At 46.1% G+C, this 18,282-nt stretch overlaps 1 protein-coding gene across 1 annotated transcript; it reads right to left on the bottom strand.

The window, feature by feature from the left end:
• Positions 1 to 1,850: 1,850 nt before the first annotated feature.
• On the bottom strand, positions 1,851 to 11,239 carry crsp7 (cofactor required for Sp1 transcriptional activation, subunit 7). The gene is made up of 3 exons (XM_084328117.1): positions 10,976 to 11,239; positions 8,632 to 8,706; positions 1,851 to 7,412 (listed from the first exon to the last, which is right to left on the bottom strand). Exons 1-3 carry the CDS (start codon positions 11,048 to 11,050, stop codon positions 5,661 to 5,663), a joined length of 1,902 nt encoding a protein of 633 aa, XP_084184243.1. The 5' UTR covers positions 11,051 to 11,239; the 3' UTR covers positions 1,851 to 5,660.
• Between the last annotated feature and the right edge of the window lie 7,043 nt (positions 11,240 to 18,282).

Here is an 18,282-nt window from a genome sequence, read left to right on the forward strand (position 1 = left end):
CCACAATTGTTTATTTGGACCTAGATATTATTATGGAATAACACAGATGGATTCTGTTTTAAGGTGGATCTAACTTATCATAGTTACTCCAACATGCAATGACCTGCAGAGAAGAAGCAGCGTTTGTTTTTGTGTCATTTTGCAGGCCTGTAAGGACTTGTTGCATTTTATGACCAAAAGTGAAACTTTAGAGTAGACAAAGAAGCTTTTCACTACCACACTTGAATGAATTGACCTATTCACAGGGCAGGTGGGAACAGGCTGGAAAGGAATCCCAACCTGAGTGTGACATAAGAGCAAAGTGGCCAGCACGTGAATATGGTCAATGAGCCTGAAGCTCTAAAGTCAAACTCACCCAACAAAGGAATGACTTGTGACAATTATTATAAAGGCTAATGCCACTACATAAAAAAATATATTGTGTCATTCCTGTGGTCTAGAACAGTCCAATCATTATTGTGATAATGAATCCCCTGACTACAAGAATATCATAAATTATTAAATTTAGTTGTATAAAGTAAGAGGTCCATGGCATAACACCAATATAACGTGCAGTTTACCATGGTAGTATTATGTCCTTACTGTGCCTGGTGACTAGTTAACTTAAAACCCACAATGTGAAAGAAATATTATGGTTCTTCTTCTATTCCAGTTGTCAAGATTGACATAATATTCAAGTATGTTTTCTCACCACTGAGACATGAATGGACAAACTGCGCCCCCTTGTGGAGGATTTGACTTAGTACAGTAAGACCGTCAGCCTTCCTTTCTCCACATTAGAGATAGAAGGCTATGCTTTCACTGATACCCTCTGCCAGAATACAATGACAATGACAAATTATTCATCTAAGCTTCATTTTCACCTCAAAATAACAATCGCAGTACAATTGTCCTTTTATATCATAATACAAGTATCCAGAGACTAGAGCAATCTTAATCTTAAATTAAGACCTATATAACCTCGTTCCCAGTTTTATCTCCTCCGTGAGATAAGACCTATAGCAGGTGCTTAAACTGACAGGGCGCAATTTGCGCAAACCCTGGAGGACGCCTAGCAAGGTACAATCACTATGAAATAATGGTTGAGAGACTCACAACAGGCCTCGTCTAACTACTAGATTAATATGTAGTATCATTATACCTACTTTCAGTAACTTAAAAAAAAGTGTGAATATTTTCTACAATTTCTAAAACATTATAGCTTTCTATGACCAGTAGCAGTACCCACCCATTAATGCTAATGTTCAATTCTCAAAAATCTCACGTGAGATTGTACTCCAAACTAGGATTCATGAAGATTCCAGAAACTACAGATGTTGCATTACCGTATACTGATTATACACTGAGATTAATGTATGTTGTACCCCCATTGTCAAGCTACATTTCGGTACATACAAAAACTTCCAATGTCCAGTTAGCGTAATTGTTCCACCCTAAAAGCAAACTCACATAAGAGGGCTTGCACTGAATATTTGTGTAGTTCTGTCTTCAAACATGGCTGCCTGTAACATAGCAACCACTGTTTTGTACATGGCAATGGTTGCTACAGTATGTGCAAATTAGTCATTGCTGTGTTGAAATATAATTATATAAACAAAATTTGGTGTTTTATTACTGGATCACAGTAATAAAGTAACAGTAGAACAGTAATTATTTATCAACCTTTCCAGTGTTTTACCTACTTACCTGCTTTTGAAAGTAGTTACCATAGTTAAAGGCATTCCATGTAAATGCCTCTTATTGTCAAAAGACGTGGAAAAACAACAGTCAACCAGCTGGAGGGTTTAGATCACTTTATTTTTTCAAACAATTGAGATGTTGTTAAACACTGAACAAATAAAGATGCCCTAGTCAAAACTCTGACCAGTTTCTTATCATCCACCATGTTTTAACACTTCTCCTTTATTGCGAGCTGTGGGTGTTTTCCATTGTGCGGTTGTACCATACTGCATCAGTGTTCACCGAAGGACCATTGCTTAGAAAAGAAAAAGAAGAAGGAAAAAGAAGAAAAGAAAAAAAGTATGGCGCATATTCCAGCTTTATATAAATTATGGGATTTGGAATTCTCACACATAAACCTCTGAGGACAGGGGTGTTTTATGTGGAAGCAAATCCAGATTTACCATCAAAAGGCACATTGGTAGGGATGAGTGAGTGGGTGGGTGAAAGCACAGGTTGCAGTCAGACCTTAGGCCATGTTTAGTTGCGTCGTCTTTCACAACAGTGGCAAGGAGAGATGAGTATAAAACTAGACAAAATTTACTTATGAGCGATCAGTGTTTTTTGTCACATGGAAAATGTTTATGAATGTCTAATAAATAAGCACAGCTTTCTCTCTCTCTCTCTAGGTTTGATGTGTTCCAACAAAAGCAAACAAAAGAAAAAGAAAAGCAAGAAAGGTTACTACTTGAGACAACATCCAAAGTGTCTCAAAATTCCCCAGCACAACAGTTGAACGATTTTAGAACGGATGACCTGTGTGTCAAAACTATTATGTACATGAAATTTGAACTTGCAGTTGTTTTGCAGTATCAGTCACTATGCACATGTTATCAAGGGCCAACAGGTCAACTTCTGTACACATAGCTTTCATACGGAGGCCTCGATTCACCAAGGCTGCTGTTCTGGGAAATATCTTTGGTAAACCTTAACCTAAGGCATAGCCATAACAGATTCTAAGGTGTTATAAAGCGTTTATGAGCCATTAGATGGTTTTAGAACATGGTAGATCTCTTCTGGAAGCAAAACAGAAACTTGCTAATTAGAAAGCATGGCTGCAATTTTGTATAGTGATTGATATAGGAAATTACGAGTTGTGTTTTGAGTGGTAATTACAATACATACTTAATTATAATCAATTATGAGTATCCATAACAGTACTTTATGGATGTATGCCTTGAGGTGAAGTTACCATGTCTTGTGATGTCTTAAGGAATGATAAGTGTCGATCAGGCACACAAACCTAATTCATTTAGATGCATATTAATACGCTTCATATAATTGAACCATCTCAAGCACGCCCTCTTTTCTTGATCCTCTAATCACAACTGTCGCTTCCTTCTGCAATCCCTTGATTGGAAGATCAAGAAAAGATCCATGTAACACCACTATTCCATTTTGTTACAGGTAAATATAACATACCCCACTTGTATCAATATCAAAGATAATGTCATCTCGATTTTGAGAACAGGGATATGCAGAGGCGTGCAAACCTCCTCCTGTGAAAGTACTGTTTCCTTTACATTACTTCTGTTCCATTCTGCTCTATACTATATGGAAACAGAGCACATGTGGATCAAAATGAAATGGATCAGGTGTAGTATTGACAAGCCTCAGTGTGGCATATTAGTAGCAGCACAATTCCAGTGATACATTTTGGGTTTCTCATAATGGAGATACGAGATCCTCCTGTTATTGTAAATGGGGTACAGTGGTACGCACCAAACTCAAATACAGAATAGTGCAGTATCTTAATATAATACTGGAATAACAATATGCATGTAAACACACTAGTTTTCTTTCATCCTTGAAATGCAGTTGGGTATAAGTACCATCTCAGATGACTGACATTTCACGTTTTCAACCTGCAATATGATTTACTGCGGGTATTAATATAATAGCTAACATTTGCAAATTAAGAAGGAAATCATATGAATTGGCATCAGGGCTATATTGTCATTGCACTGATTGAAACATAGGCAATTTGTCCTTGAGAATGGAGATGGCATGGACACATCTGAATGGAGTGGTGGGGAGAGAGAGAAAGTGGATGAAGAGCGGCATATGGAATGTCGGTGACCAAACACTTTTGGTCAACCCCAAGGTCTAGAGATCATCAAGTCACGGCAACAACAAAACCATCAAGATCAGAGGAATCCGGCACACACCATGAGTATTCAGATCCAGACCTTTTAATACAAGTCGCAGATAACAAAAAGGAGCCAAGAACACATTTTGCATGGTGGCTTCTTCAAGTTTGCCCTTCCAACCCTTAGAAGAGACGCTCACTCCCTTTCTTATTGCGACTCGATCTGAACGGTCTTGGTGTGCGCTTGATTTATTTTCCATCGTTGACACGATATTGTTCCTGCTGCGACCGGCGCCGCGAAATAGCAGCACTGCTGTGCCCAGAGGGCTCACTTAACCCTCTTGTAATCAGAAAAATTATGACGTTAAAGTTAAGCAACCATTGACCGTATTCATGTGGAGCAAAGACTCCGCTGTGTGAATAAGGTCAATGGTAGCAGAACGCAGGTCCTGCAGAAAGCCTTGGTCAACCCTTAAGAAACAATGTGTGCCTCTTTTGCATTGCAGAACAGGCCAACAATATTGTGATGCACAGATTTCTTTTTAAATAACAGTTTTCTTTTCTCATCTGCTTCGATAAACCTCCCAAAAGAACTGCGTCAAAATAAATAGATGCATACATGATAAGAAATTTAGAATTTATTCTCTTATATTTTCACATAAAGCTTCTTGTAACTGCCAAATGTGCGTCCAGGATTCCACACGCTGGGCACATTTGGCTTCACCTGTGCTAGATGAACCTCTAACCGGGCAGCTAAACCACAGCCTTCCCTCCAGGACAAAGCCCTGGTTTGCAATTCCTTGTTGGTAGCTAGAAAGAACCAAGGAGGAATGGACAGTGTCATCACTGGAAACCAGGTGTAAGGGTATGATGCACGCATGGGCTGCATGCTTTATAGGGCAGGGTAATACATTGATGTTTATAGTTTTTCGGCTATCGTGTGATGTTTTTTTTTTTTTTATGTTGCGACATGGGATACAATTTGTAAACTAATCATATAAAGTAAATACTTTTTTACCCTGCAATTCAATTGACAGCCATCAATTGGATGATATAGAATTAGATTTTCCATACCCAAGTAGATGTTTATTGTGATACATAAATTAATATTGAACAAAGTCCTTCTGAATACGGTGCTAGTTGTCTTCCCATGTCCCCACACCTGCGTCAGTGAAAGGTGTTTGGGAGAACCCCCCCTCGTCGTCTCTTTCTACCAGAAATTAAAAACATTTTATTGAACATACACCATCATTTCAACCCTACAGTAAGACCTTCAGCAGTTGAATGCAGATGGTCATACTGCAAGGCTGGGTGGGGTATTGTGCAGTTCAATAAGATGATTTTATTACAAGAGAAAAGGAAGGAGCGAGTGGGGAGGTTCCCTGCGTGTGTTGTAGCCCACTTTGAATGGAAATGTTTGATGACGTCACTGGAGATGTTTGCGGTGTATGATGAGTTGTAATAGGTAGGTCTGGCTCCATGTGCAGACACCGGCCACCGCTCCCCGCCCTCTAGGTTAGTAGCAGCATTCTGCAAACAGGGCCTACTCATTCCTCTGGCTTTCACTTTGAAAAATTTGAAACGGAAAACAGCCCTTAAGTTCAAAACTCAACTTTTCTTTTATTCCTTTTTTCCTCTCTCTCTCTGGCTATTTTAAATCCTTTCTAAATATACCGAAAAAACCTCAACAGATTCTCTTTTGAAAGAGGGAAAGGCGTGGAGGGAGTTTAGCGGTTCTGGCTTTCCCCCCCGAACTCACAGTGGACAAACAAAATCACAAGCTTTTCCCGTCTCTTATCGCAAGACGGAAAATGGAAAAAGGGAGAGAGAAGGGAACCCCCCCCTGAACTCCTCAGTCTAGGCAAACGTATGGCAGGATGTTCAGTTTGCCGTCGTCCCCGTGAGGCTCCAGGGATATGCAGTCTGTCCAGGCAAACCAGGAGCCCTTGGTGTCAGAGCAGCCGTTGACCCCTGGCCAGTGCTGTGTGTGGACCCTGCTCAGGTCCTCGTCCGACACCTCCCTGCTCACGCCCGGCAAATCCCCAGCCCCCGTCGAGCTGTCCGTCTGCAGGGTGTGCGTCGTCCTCGTCTCCTTGACTTCGTTGTGCTCGTCCCGTTTCAGGTACTCAGACATGAAAAAGTGCGCGCTGGGGGCCTGGACCCCTGAGGAGTTGAGCACGTTGTTCTGGAGGTTCAGGTATGACTGGATGATTCCGTTCCTAGACAGCTCCTTCCAGTTTGTCTGTTGGAAAGGGTTAGGGGTAGAGGCGGCGGCAGAGGCTGAGGCGAGGACACAGGGAGGGGCAGGGGGCTGTGGCGCAGGGGCTTCAGTCCTCCGACTGCGCTCAGCGGGGCCAGCCTGCAGCCTAGAGAGCTCCTCCGTCTGGGAGGAGAGTTCTCTGTGTACCAGGGACTTGATCTGGCCCGTGACCGGGTCAAAGGTTATCCTGCGCTCTTTTAACCGTACAGGTTTGGTCGTGTCCTCCGCTTTCTGGCCGCCCAGGTTAACGGCGTAGTCTCTGGACCTGTACTTCTTCCGTCTCTTTCGCTCCGAGGTGGAGGCCACCGCGGTGTCCCTCCCGGGTTCTCCCCCACCGGCCCCCTCGCAGGAGGACAGAGAGGAGGGTCTGAGCAGCTCAGGGTTGTGTTGGGACAGAAGGGAGGGGGGAGGGGACATGGAGGGGGGTTCCAGTGTAGATGCAGTGTTGTGTGGCGAGCAATGGGAGGGGACTTCTGAAGGACTGGCCCAGTGCATTGAAGACGACCTATGTGAAGATGAGATGGGTGGCAGCCCATCGCCGGACGGCTGAGCCGGGGAGGTCAAAGACTGGGGAGGAGGCAGAGGTGAGCCCCTGGGTGATGGGCTTGGAATAGGCGTGCCTTTTGGTGCATATGTTGAAGAGCGCTTGGACATAGTTTCTTGTTTTGCACTCCTGGGGCTTGTAAGACAGCGGGGGCTTTTGGCTTGATAGTACCCCCCTCCTCCTCCTCCTGCACCCCCTCCTCCTTCATCCATCCTGGCCTGTTGCTGCAACACAGCGACTTTGATCAAAGAGGAAGTGCTAGGTAGTTTGGCCACCCCGGGTGAGCTGGGGCGAGGCTTGACAGCATTGACAGGGATTCTGGCGTGTTTATCGTTCTCAAGGTGCTCTGTTCGGGATCTGTCTGGAGATGGAATAACCTCCTGATTGACCAGGGCCTCTGGGCTGCCCGCGATCCCATTGGTGGGGGGCGGCGACACAGAATTGTCATAAGTGGACAGCTTGGAGATTTTCGCCTGCAAGTGTACACCGTCCCTGTGCTCTCCTCGCCGCTTGCGGCTGCTCGATTTCTCAGCTTTGGGCGAGTACGTGTTGTGGACGTCATTTCTGATTTTGACCTCAGGCTTGCCAGCCAGAGAAACATCTGAGGGAGGGGCCTCTGTTCGGCAGGGGTGGGAACCGCCATTGGTAGAACCGGGGACATTCACAGCCGGTCCCCGCGATGGCGTCTCAGGCTCTATTAACTTTCGCCAGTTCTTGAGGAGTTTCTTGGTGCGCTTGGCAAGGTCTTCATCCTTGGTTTTCTTCCTCACATCATTAATTAGTTTTCCTAAGCGAGTTTCCTGTGAGTGATGGATGGAAGGGAGATGAGTACGGATTTTAACAACTGATACATACGTTAAAGAGAACAAGACATGGACAATGGGTTTATTTTAACTTAAGTCTTCAATTTGTCAATGGTGGACTTTCATACACCTGGTGATGTCATGTGCACAGGGTTTCCTTCTTCCTGGTTCAAAGAGTTCAAAAGGGCAGCATGCTGTAATGAGTCTTCTAGCCATTTACCCTCCTTTCTTGGTTACACCACACCATTTCCCTAGCGTATATTCTAGTATTTAGAGGGGGGAAACCTAGAAAACCATGCATTGAGCTGCTAAAAGCAGCCAGCAGAAGAACATGCTCATGTAAGGACTGCCACAGGTGGCAGAGGGGATGAGGAATAAGCTGGACACTATCCTGGTGAACCCCTCCACCACCTCTATGAGGAGCAAGCCTAGATGGAGCATGTTCAGCCACCCTACAACTAGCCCCTCCCCCTCCCCTGCATGGACTGCTGCCAGCAGTTGGAGAACTAATGGTGGCAGAACTTGAGAACTGTTAGAAATGTCTGACTCTTAACCACCAAACATTACATGGACTGTAGCGCAGTGTGTAATTATGACAGATAGGATATACAGTCAGACCCTCATCTGCACCTTTTGTCTAGCGTGTACTTTTCTTCATATTAATATAAATTGTTGTATTACCTATATTTATTGTCTTCTTATTACCCTGCCCATACCTGTACCTCTCCTCCCCCCCGGGCTGCTATGACACCTGCATTTCTCTAAGTCGATCAATAAGCCTTAGGTATATATTATCACATTGCCGGGATGTTGCTAACGGTAGTTGGTTGCCAGTGTGGTACTGTGTTAGTGTTGCCAAAGACAGGGCGGTAATGTCTAGAAGGCATCCACATTACAGCCAGCTACCTCCGAGTGTGGAAGAACAATGCTATGTGCACGTTGCATTGTGGACTCCTCACATGACATCACAGTTTGTGAAAGTCCGCCATTGCAACTTAGGTAATGGGGCAAGGGTATGAAGACTGCAGAGAGCCCATAACAACCTCAATAATGCTGTTAAAAAAACATTCTGACTGCAAACATTCACACACACCCCAAAAAGACTCTCACAATGATCTGCGTTCTTGGTTCATTAGCCCACATGGTCAGTAAAAACATTTAGACGGTCTGCCTAACAAGTTGATTATGCATAATAACCCCTTGTGAAGTGACTTACCTCAAGTGCTTCTTTGGTGATAGGATACTTTTCCAAATAGGTGATAACTTCTAATACAACCACCATGTTGCAAATCTGCAGGGAGGATACACCACCATTTGTTAGAAACTCATTCCTAGGGATGCACTAATGAACATACTGAAGACAGTGATATTGGCCAATGCCAACTAACATAGGGTATTCAAAGTATTCTCATTATATCCTTTGCCAATGGACCTGTCTCAAACCCTGCCCTCTTTTCTTGATCCTCCAATCACAACTGTCGCTTACCTCGGACAAACCAAGTTTGTCCGAGGTAAGCGACAGTTGTGATTGGAGGATCAAGAAAAGAGGGCAGGGTTTGAGACAGGTCCATTAAAGCTGCAGTAGGCAACTTCAGAGAGATTAGCAAGAATTTGTTTGTCTGCCCAGCAGAAATAGAGCGAGCTCTGCATCACTTTTCAAGCCCATGCAACAAAGCTTTTCCACAGACTCTCGGAGGCACCAGCAGCTTTGAGCTGAATAATAATAAAGACAATACACATAAATATATAGGCTATATTTCCTAGCTTCTTTCCTCAGTCGGCAGGTGATTTTGGAGGAACAGAATGGTGGTGTTAGTTTTCCGACAAGACCCCAGGAACACCATTTGGCAGGCCAAAACAATCCGATTGGTTGTTAAAATTTAGGCTGAATCTTAACCCATCAGATGTTTTGGGCCTGCCAAGTGGCGTTCCAAAAACTACCACCATTGCTTCGTCAAAAGTACACACTGTGCAAAACCACCTGCTGATTATTAGTTATTTTCTTTAACTTAAAGCTGAACGCCTCTGGGAGTCTGTGGAAACCAGCATGTGCATGGGCGTGAAAAGTGATGCAGAGCTTGAATTTTCCTCGAAGTTGCCTACTGCAGCTTTAATATGGCACAATGCCACAGCCCATTGGCAAAGTTGCCTACACTGCAGATTTAATATGGCACAATGATGCAGCCCATTGGCCATGGTTCTCATTTAATGATACTAATTGCTTGCCATTTGATTACAATCACCTGCTTGTGACCAAGATTAGAGAATTTAGACACAACTAAATTAACATACCAAGAGCCACATGTAGCATGTCAAACTGGTTTTTGCCTTCAGAGAATGTTAAAACTACCTTTGGGGGTGGGGGGTGCGGTGAATTATATCTCAATCAAGAACCAACTAATGGTCTATTTCGGATTGTATTGGTAATCTATCAACCAATAGGTATGTTGAACTAGTATTTGCAGTGCATCACGGTTCCTTCTTTATGCAAAACACAAAATTGTCACTGTATATTCACACTAGCATGATTCTCATGGTCTCTGACTTCTCATAATGCAACAATTGGTTTACTAACCTCGCTAAACAGATTACAGACTGGGATATGACTCAAAGCTGGGAACTTAGTCATAATCACCTTTATTTAAGAAAAGAAGAAGTTAATGGCAGCAATTAAGGAGGTTACAACTCCTAGGGGTATATAGTGTCTGTAAAACACACAATTGTTTGTCAATCAAATTAATCTGGCTATACCAGCAGCGTGTGAGTGAGAAATGACCCAGTAAGCTAGTTAGCCAGTGAGCCACTGGACAACGTAGAAAAGTGCCAAGACAAGTGTCAACTTGGAGAGGGCCTTAGTTACTATAATCCTTCATGACAATACGTTTGTATTAAAGTAAACAAAAAATGTAATCATACAAGTGTTTAATTGAGTTTTAACGAGTTTCTGTTGTAGAAAGGCAGCCAATACTAAAGTTAGTTGGCTGACCAAGCTAGCAGGTAACTTAGCCAAGGTTTAGCTCGGGGGCTCAGTGTATATCCTGAATTGAAGTAGCTAACGTTAGCTAACGCCAGGCAGCTAGGTTGGCAAGCTAAAATAGTTTAGATGTGAAATTGTCCTCTTTTACAATATTTCCCTGGAATAATTAAGAATAAGCCCAAGCCAAATAGCAGCTTTATAGACAAACAATGGCAATAGGTAAACAAAATGTCAAAGCCCAACTGTGTTCGTGCCATACGCGGACATGTTCCTTTCCAACAAATAGACTGACCCCTCTTCCATGTTGTTGGCTGCTAGGTGAACAGCTAGCAGGCTACATAGCTAGCTTAGCCTGTGTGCTAACCATGGTAACGCTGTCGCTAGCCTGGAAACGGTCAACTCAAAACAGTTTGACATGTCGGTTTTATCACCTAAAACACGAAACAAAACGTTGAAAAGTAGCATTTTGAAGACTGTGCTTGATACAGTAAGCGGTAACCAAACTATTTGACGAGTAGAGTTAGCTAGAAAGTAGGTAAACAAGCTAACATTAACCCAGCTAAGCTAGATAAGCACCACTCACATTGCTGTTACTGTCGACGGCCTGCAGCAGCCGGTCTCTCATCTGCTGCGGAGTCTCCGAGGCCGTTGTTGTCATTGCCTGTTCGGTGCGATCCGGCGGACGGGGTGTGGAGGAAGAAATCCTCCTAAATGAAGACTCTGTCTGTCTGTGACTCGATGAGACTCAAAAAGCCTTTGTGAAAATATGCCGGGCACCTGAGCCGCATATTATTCCGTCGCCCTGTGCGCTAGAAGGTTCGTTGGTGTCACATGGAGTCGGAGTTGTGTGCTGCGTGTTGTCTGCTGCTCGTCGCTGCCCGCTCGGCGCTCTGGCACCTCGACTACCAGCTGCTGGAGCACCGCGGCCTCCTGCTGCATGCTGGGATACCACGCTGCTTGACGTCTGCTCGTAGCCAAGCGGAAATCTTTGCTGCCCCCCCCCCCCCCCACACACACACAGGGGTGTAGCTGGAGATTCTGGGCCCCATGAAATAATCTATTCGTGGGCCCCCAATCCATGCGAGTGCACGTTAGCTTAAAAAATGTGGGGCAAGGGCGGTCGGTTGTGTGGTGTTATGTTAATGTGGTGCGCTATACGCGAGTGTACGGGCCACCGTACTAGGGGTGAGGGGGAGTTCGAGAGGAACCTAAGATGGACACCCGTGTAACGTAGCGAGGCTAAGCTAAGCTAATAAAGATACTTACAACCAAAGCAGAGGACTCACGTATTTGTTACCGTGCAAAGTAACACGACATGGTGTCAGAAGTCCTGCTAGAGTTGTGTATGAGTTCGGTCGGACGTTAAAGTGCCATTTGAGACTCGTTGATGACGAAGAAAAGCAGAAGGAGGAAAAAAAAGATGGTGGATCAGCTGGCTAATAACGCTGTAGCTCCGGTAGCGGCAGCGGTTTCAAGTGCTACGTTTAGCATCCAGCCTCCCGAGTCCTTCGACTTCTCAAAGCCGCAAGAGTGGGCCAAGTGGATACGCAGATTCGAAAGATTTCGGCTGGCAAGTAACCTAAATGCTAGCTCTGAAGATAATCAAGCAGGGGAGGAAATTAGGCCACTTTACTCGCCAAATGCAAGTATTTTTTACGTTTGGCGAGTAATTCATGAAGAGCACTCGCCAGTCTGGCGAGTACTAGTAATTACAAAACAAAACAAAAAAATCATTCTGCAATCTGCTGATTCGCTCACTGGCACAAACCGAACTCTGACTCCCCCCTTGATTCCTCCCATTTGCGCCTCATAATAATCCAACCATAACCAATGAACATCATCGTTGTACAGATGCGCTCTAAGCTCCTCCAATGAACACTCATTTTCTAGAAGATGCCGCCCATCTAGGGGAAGTGGACAGATCACTGCGTGCGGCCCTACAGACTCCTGCCACCGGCTTGACAACGTAGACAAACTTAGACAAAAACACATCAGTGGATGAAAATAATTGCATGTAGAGTCGTCGCTTTCGGATATCAGTGCGGTCTGACATGGGGGCGAACAACAGCATGCGACGCGTCTCCTTCGAGTCGGATGAGAATGACAAGTCAACCAGCATTAGCCGGCTAGCTACCTAGCATGTAACAAGCTACCATAACGTGCGTTCAACATAGTGGACTATACTGAGCGGCTTTGCTTAAAAGCAGCCGAGTGACATTTTATTATTACTGGGTTTCCCCCCATATCACCACTCGCCCATATGCCCTTCACAACGGTGATGTTGTCATACTTGGCATTCAGAATACACCTGCTGAACCGCTAGCGTTGTCGATTCGGTTCCAATGTATTGTCATCTTACAGCACAAGTACAGTACAACCAGAATACATTTGGCATACAACCAGAGTGCAAATGTAACAAGTCAAGTTGTTTTATTTAGCTATTACATTACAGTGAAATGCTTGGTTCTTTCACTGCCCAACTCAGTCCAACCTAGACCAGCCCAACCCAGTCCAACCTAGTCCAGCCCAGCATCTTTCACTGCCTAGTTCAGCCCAACCCAGTCCAGAATAGTTCCCTCTTTCATGTTAATATGTGATATCCTAATATTTTGAAGAGTAGAGACAGTGTGATTAATACATGTTGTATGCTAATATTGTGAAGAGTAGAGACTGTTAGTAATGTTTTATGCTAATAAATATTTTAAAGAGTAGAGACACGGTGTGATTTTTACTATGATTGAAAATCAATTTAGACGAAGACATACAAAGAAGTAATTATCACAATTAGCGATTTTTTTTGGCTGGTAAAAAATCAGTTTGTCTGGTAAAAAAAAATCAGATACTCGCCAGTTGGCTGGTAAGCCAAAAAGTTAGTTTCCTCCCCTGGTCAACACGCTAATATATTGTATGGGCGATGAGGCGGACGATATTTTACGTGGATTGAATCTGGCTGTTGATCTACGACGTACGTACCAAGGAGTGCGGGATGGATTGCAAGGTTTCTTCGTGGTCAAGAAGAACGTGATATATGAACGAGCCAAGTTTAACATGCGCAAACAGGGAGAATGTGAAACAGTCGACTCCTTTGTGACGTCATTGTATGCGCTGGCGGAGCATTGTACATACGGAGTGTTACATAATGAACTTATACGTGACAGGCTTGTCGTCGGTCTGATGGATAAGCGGCTGTCAGAACGCATGCAGCTGGACCCAGACTTAACCTTGGAGAGGGCATTGAACATGGCGAGGCAGAGTGAGGAGGTGAAACGACAGCAATCCTCTCTGCGAGGGGATGCCAGGACAGAGGCAAGTGACATTAAATCGGTGGACAGGGTGTTTAAGAGCAGTAGCAAGAATTATGCTAAGAACAGCCCCCAACAGGCTAACAGCTACCCAGCCAAACCACTCAGTACCCAGTACTCGAGGGGGAGAAGTGTCCAGTGTCATACATGTGGCAGTTCTCAGCTCCACCCACAGCGCGATTGCCCTGCTAACGAGGTGAAGTGCCATTCATGTGGGAAGATGGGCCATTATAAACGTGTGTGTAAATCTTCCAAAAATGTACATGAGGTTGAAGAAGACTATTCCTGCTCCTGTGATGGGGAGGAGGAGCACATGTTCTTGGGCAGCATCACAACTGATGGGGAGCCATGGATGGTCGACATAGACATCAATGGCAGACGTGTGCCGTTCAAAATAGACACTGGCGCTGATGTTACTGTGATGCCTCACACTGTATTCAGAGAGATATACAGACACAAGGATCCACCTACCCTGCAGAAAGCAACAAAACCACTGATGGGACCTGGGAGGAGTCCACTAGATGTTGTGGGCGTCGCCAAGCTGTTGCTGAGGAGAGGAGAGAGAGAGGTGTTGGAGGATGTGTACGTCGCTCGACACCTACACTCAGCGTTGCTGGGGAGACCTGCTATCAGCAAGATGGAGCTTGTGGCACGTCTAGACAGTATCACGATGGAGACGCTCAAGACGACCTACCCGAAGATATGCAGTGGTCTCGGGGAGATGAAACAGCCGTATGCAATCAGGCTGAAACCGGGGGCTCAACCATTCTCACTGAAGACGCCCAGAAGGATTCCATTGCCACTGATGGACAAAGTCAAGCAAGAACTGTCCCGCATGGAAAGCCTCGGAGTGATCAGCCGGATCGAGGAGCCAACCGACTGGTGCGCTGGCATGGTAGTAGTCCCTAAGAAGAAGACAGAGGAGGTACGCATATGTGTCGATCTCACAAACCTCAATGAGTCAGTGTGCCGGGAGAAATACACCCTGCCAACAGTCGAGGAAACACTGGGAATGCTGGCCGGAGCCAGGATATTCAGCAAGTTAGACGCGAACATGGGATTTTGGCAAATACCCCTGACTGAGGAGTCGTCAAAGTATACAACTTTCATCACGCCGTTTGGTCGTTACCACTTCAATCGCCTACCTTTCGGCATCGCCTCCGCCCCAGAACACTTCCAAAACAGAATGGTGACTGAGGTCACAGAGGGGCTGGAGGGTGTCGTCTGCCACATGGATGATGTGCTGGTGTGGGGCCGATCACAGGAGGAGCATGACGCTCGTCTGCATGTCGTGCTGGGGAGGATCGAGAAAGCAGGAATCACCCTGAACACAGGCAAGTGCGACCTGTCAAAGGAAGAGGTGACCTTTCTAGGCCATGTGATCTCCAGCAGTGGCATTAACCCCGACCCGAGTAAGACGGATGCCGTGAGGAGGATGGAGGAGCCGACAAATGTCAGTGAGCTGAGAAGCTTTCTCGGCATGGTAAACCAGCTGGGGAAGTTTATCCCGCGGCTAGCGGAGAGAGACAAGCCCCTGCGAGACCTTCTGTCAAAGAAGAACTGCTGGCTGTGGGGCATCGAGCAGGCCAGAGCCTTTCAAGATTTAAAAGATGCACTAATATCTCCACCAGTGTTGGCCATGTACGATAACCACAGGGAGTGCAAGGTCTCAGCGGATGCGTCGTCGTACGGCTTGGGGAGTGTGCTTCTCCAAGAATGGGATGGAGTGTGGAGACCAGTAGCCTATGTGTCGCGGTCTCTCACACAGACTGAGCAGAGATACGCACAGGTTGAGAAGGAGGCCCTGGGCCTGACCTGGGCTTGCGAGAGGTTTAGAAATGTTCTCATCGGCAGACACTTCCAGCTGGAGACGACCACAAGCCTCTCCTGAGTCTCCTGGGGTCTCAGGCGTTGGATGATCTCCCTCCACGGATTCTGCGCTTCCGGATGCGCCTGATGCGCTATTCCTATTCCATTGCACATGTGCCAGGGAAGAGCCTGTGGACTGCTGATACGCTCTCACGTGCTCCTGTGAAGAGGAGAGAGACACAAGAGGAGGAGGAGTTATTTGAGAATACAAATATCTATGTGGACATGGTAATAGAGAACCTGCCAGCGAGCACTGCCTACCTGGACGAGCTGAGAGAGCAGTTGGAGGGGGACAGTGTGTGCGCACAGGTGAAGCAGCGGTGTGCAGAGGGATGGCCACCACACAACAGTGAACCGGCTCTCAGGCTGTACTGGGCGGAACAGGCGTCACTCACAGTAGAGGATGGACTGTTGCTGAGGGGAAGCAGGCTTGTAATCCCTTCAACAATGAGAAATGACGTGCTTGCCAGGCTGCATGAAGGCCACCAGGGGGTGGTAAAGTGCATGGAGCGAGCACGGCAGTCTGTATGGTGGCCCGGGCTCAGCCAGCAGCTGAATGAGCTGGTCCTCAACTGCCGAACATGCAGCAAAGAGAGAGAGAACCAAAGGGAGCCCCTGATGCCATCTCAATACCCGGGGCGACCGTGGCAGAAGTTGGGAGCAGACCTGTTCATGCTGGAGAGCAAGACTTACCTGCTGGTCGTGGATTATGCATCAAGGTACGTGGAGATCGCTCTGCTGACTCCCACAAAATCAACAGACGTCATCCACCACCTGAAGTCAATCTTCGCACGCCATGGTATCCCGGAGGAACTGGTGACGGATAACGGGCCGCAATTCTCCGGAATGGCCTTTGCAGCGTTTGCGACATCATATGGGTTTCGCCATGTCACAAGCAGCCCGAGATATCCCCAGAGTAATGGGGAGGCAGAACGTGCTGTCAAGACGATAAAAGGTCTCCTGAAAAAGGCAGCCGACCCATACCGTGCTCTGCTGGCATACAGAGCCACCCCGTTGCATAACGGATACAGTCCAGCCCAGCTTCTTATGGGGAGGAGACTCCGCACAACGGTGCCAACGCTTCCTGCTCTACTGGTCCCTACTCTTCCCGACAGTAAGGCGGTGGTTCAGAAGGAAGAGGAGAGGAGAATGAGAGATGCACAAAGCTACAACCGGCGTCATCGTACGCGAAGTCTCGACAGGCTCACTCCAGGAAAGGAGGTGTGGGTCACAGATCAAAGTGCAACTGGAGTTGTGGTCAGCAGTCACCCCACTCCACGTTCGTACATCATAGATGGACCCCATGGAACATTAAGGCGAAACCGTCGCCATCTCGTCCCCATGGAGCCCTCACCGGAGCAGAGTGCAGCAGAACCTACGGAGCAGGAGGTCCTGGAACCACCAGCTACTCCCAGAACCAGGTCTGGGAGATGTGTGATGAAACCAACTAGGTTGGACTTGTAAGAGACAGTAGAGCGAGAGTAAAGAAAAGTGACATTCATGCGATAGAATGAAAGAGAGTATGGTTAAGCTAGACATTGTTTTCATGTTTATATATATATATTCGTTTAGATATAATGTTCGAAGGAAAGCAATTGCTATGTTTAATATAGCCTATGTTTATTGGCGTTAAAGAAATTGTTTAGATCAGTTCAGATCGGAACAGACCTTTTAGATATAGAGGCAGAATAATCCTCTAAGGTCTGGGGAATCAATGGCAGTCTACCCATTGATTCTAGAAAGGGAGATGTGGTGTTATGTTAATGTGGTGCGCTATACGCGAGTGTACGGGCCACCGTACTAGGGGTGAGGGGGAGTTCGAGAGGAACCTAAGATGGACACCCGTGTAACGTAGCGAGGCTAAGCTAATAAAGATACTTACAACCAAAGCAGAGGACTCACGTATTTGTTACCGTGCAAAGTAACACGACAGGTTGGCGTAGCGGAGATTGCTTTTACCAAACAGTTCGTGTTTCCGCGTTCCCGTTTTGCGCTCTGATTGGCCACTGACGTTTCTGGTCATGTGACATGTGCGCCCAATTGTGTGACGGCAAGTACTTTGGACGGTTAAGCTTAGGCGCTCTTTCGAAGTTGGTTAAGGTTAGAGTTTGTCTTAGAGCAGGGCGATATCGTGTGACGGCAAGTCCTTTCGTTGGTTGAGCTTAGGCACTCTTTCGAAGTTGGTTAAGGTTAGAGTGTGGATCGTAGGCGTTAGGTAGTTTGCTGCTGGTCGAGGCGGAAATGGGCGCGTCATGCGATTGGGCGCACATGTCACATGACCAGAAACGTGCACGGCCAATCAGAGCGCAAAACGGGAACGCGGAAACACAAACCGTTTGGTAAAAGCATAGACGCCGCCTGCTCAGCGAAATGCAGGAAGTGGTGAAGGCAGCGTGACCTCCCACATGTTACACTTACTTCACCAATGAGAGTCCTCGCTGCCAGGTGAAAAGAGAGCCGCTGGCTGTCTCCGCATGTGTCGGAGGAAGCATGTGGTAGACTTCAGGGTTCCCTTGTACCGACCAGTAGGGGGAACATGCGCACAACAACCAGGTAGGGGAGGGGGGGAATTGGCATAACGAAAAAAAATTGGGATGGGGAGAAAAGCATAGAAAATCAGGCGGAGAAAAAGAGGATTAAAAAATAAATAATAATACAGGCAATTATACTTTTGAGTCATCTACAATTCTACATTAACTTACTTTAGGATAATAATAAA

The sequence above is a fragment of the Notolepis coatsorum genome (assembly GCF_963971535.1).
Source record: "Notolepis coatsorum genome assembly, chromosome: 13".
Taxonomy (NCBI): domain Eukaryota; kingdom Metazoa; phylum Chordata; class Actinopteri; order Aulopiformes; family Paralepididae; genus Notolepis; species Notolepis coatsorum.

Coding starts and splice junctions, on each gene's coding strand:
- crsp7 (XM_084328117.1), bottom strand. CDS start 11,050: ATGACAACAACGGCCTCGGAGACTCCGCAGCAGATGAGAGACCGGCTG. Junction 8,707..10,975: donor CCGTCGACAGTAACAGCAAT/GTGAGTGGTGCT, acceptor TCCTCCCTGCAG/ATTTGCAACATGGTGGTTGT. Junction 7,413..8,631: donor TCACCAAAGAAGCACTTGAG/GTAAGTCACTTC, acceptor CATCACTCACAG/GAAACTCGCTTAGGAAAACT.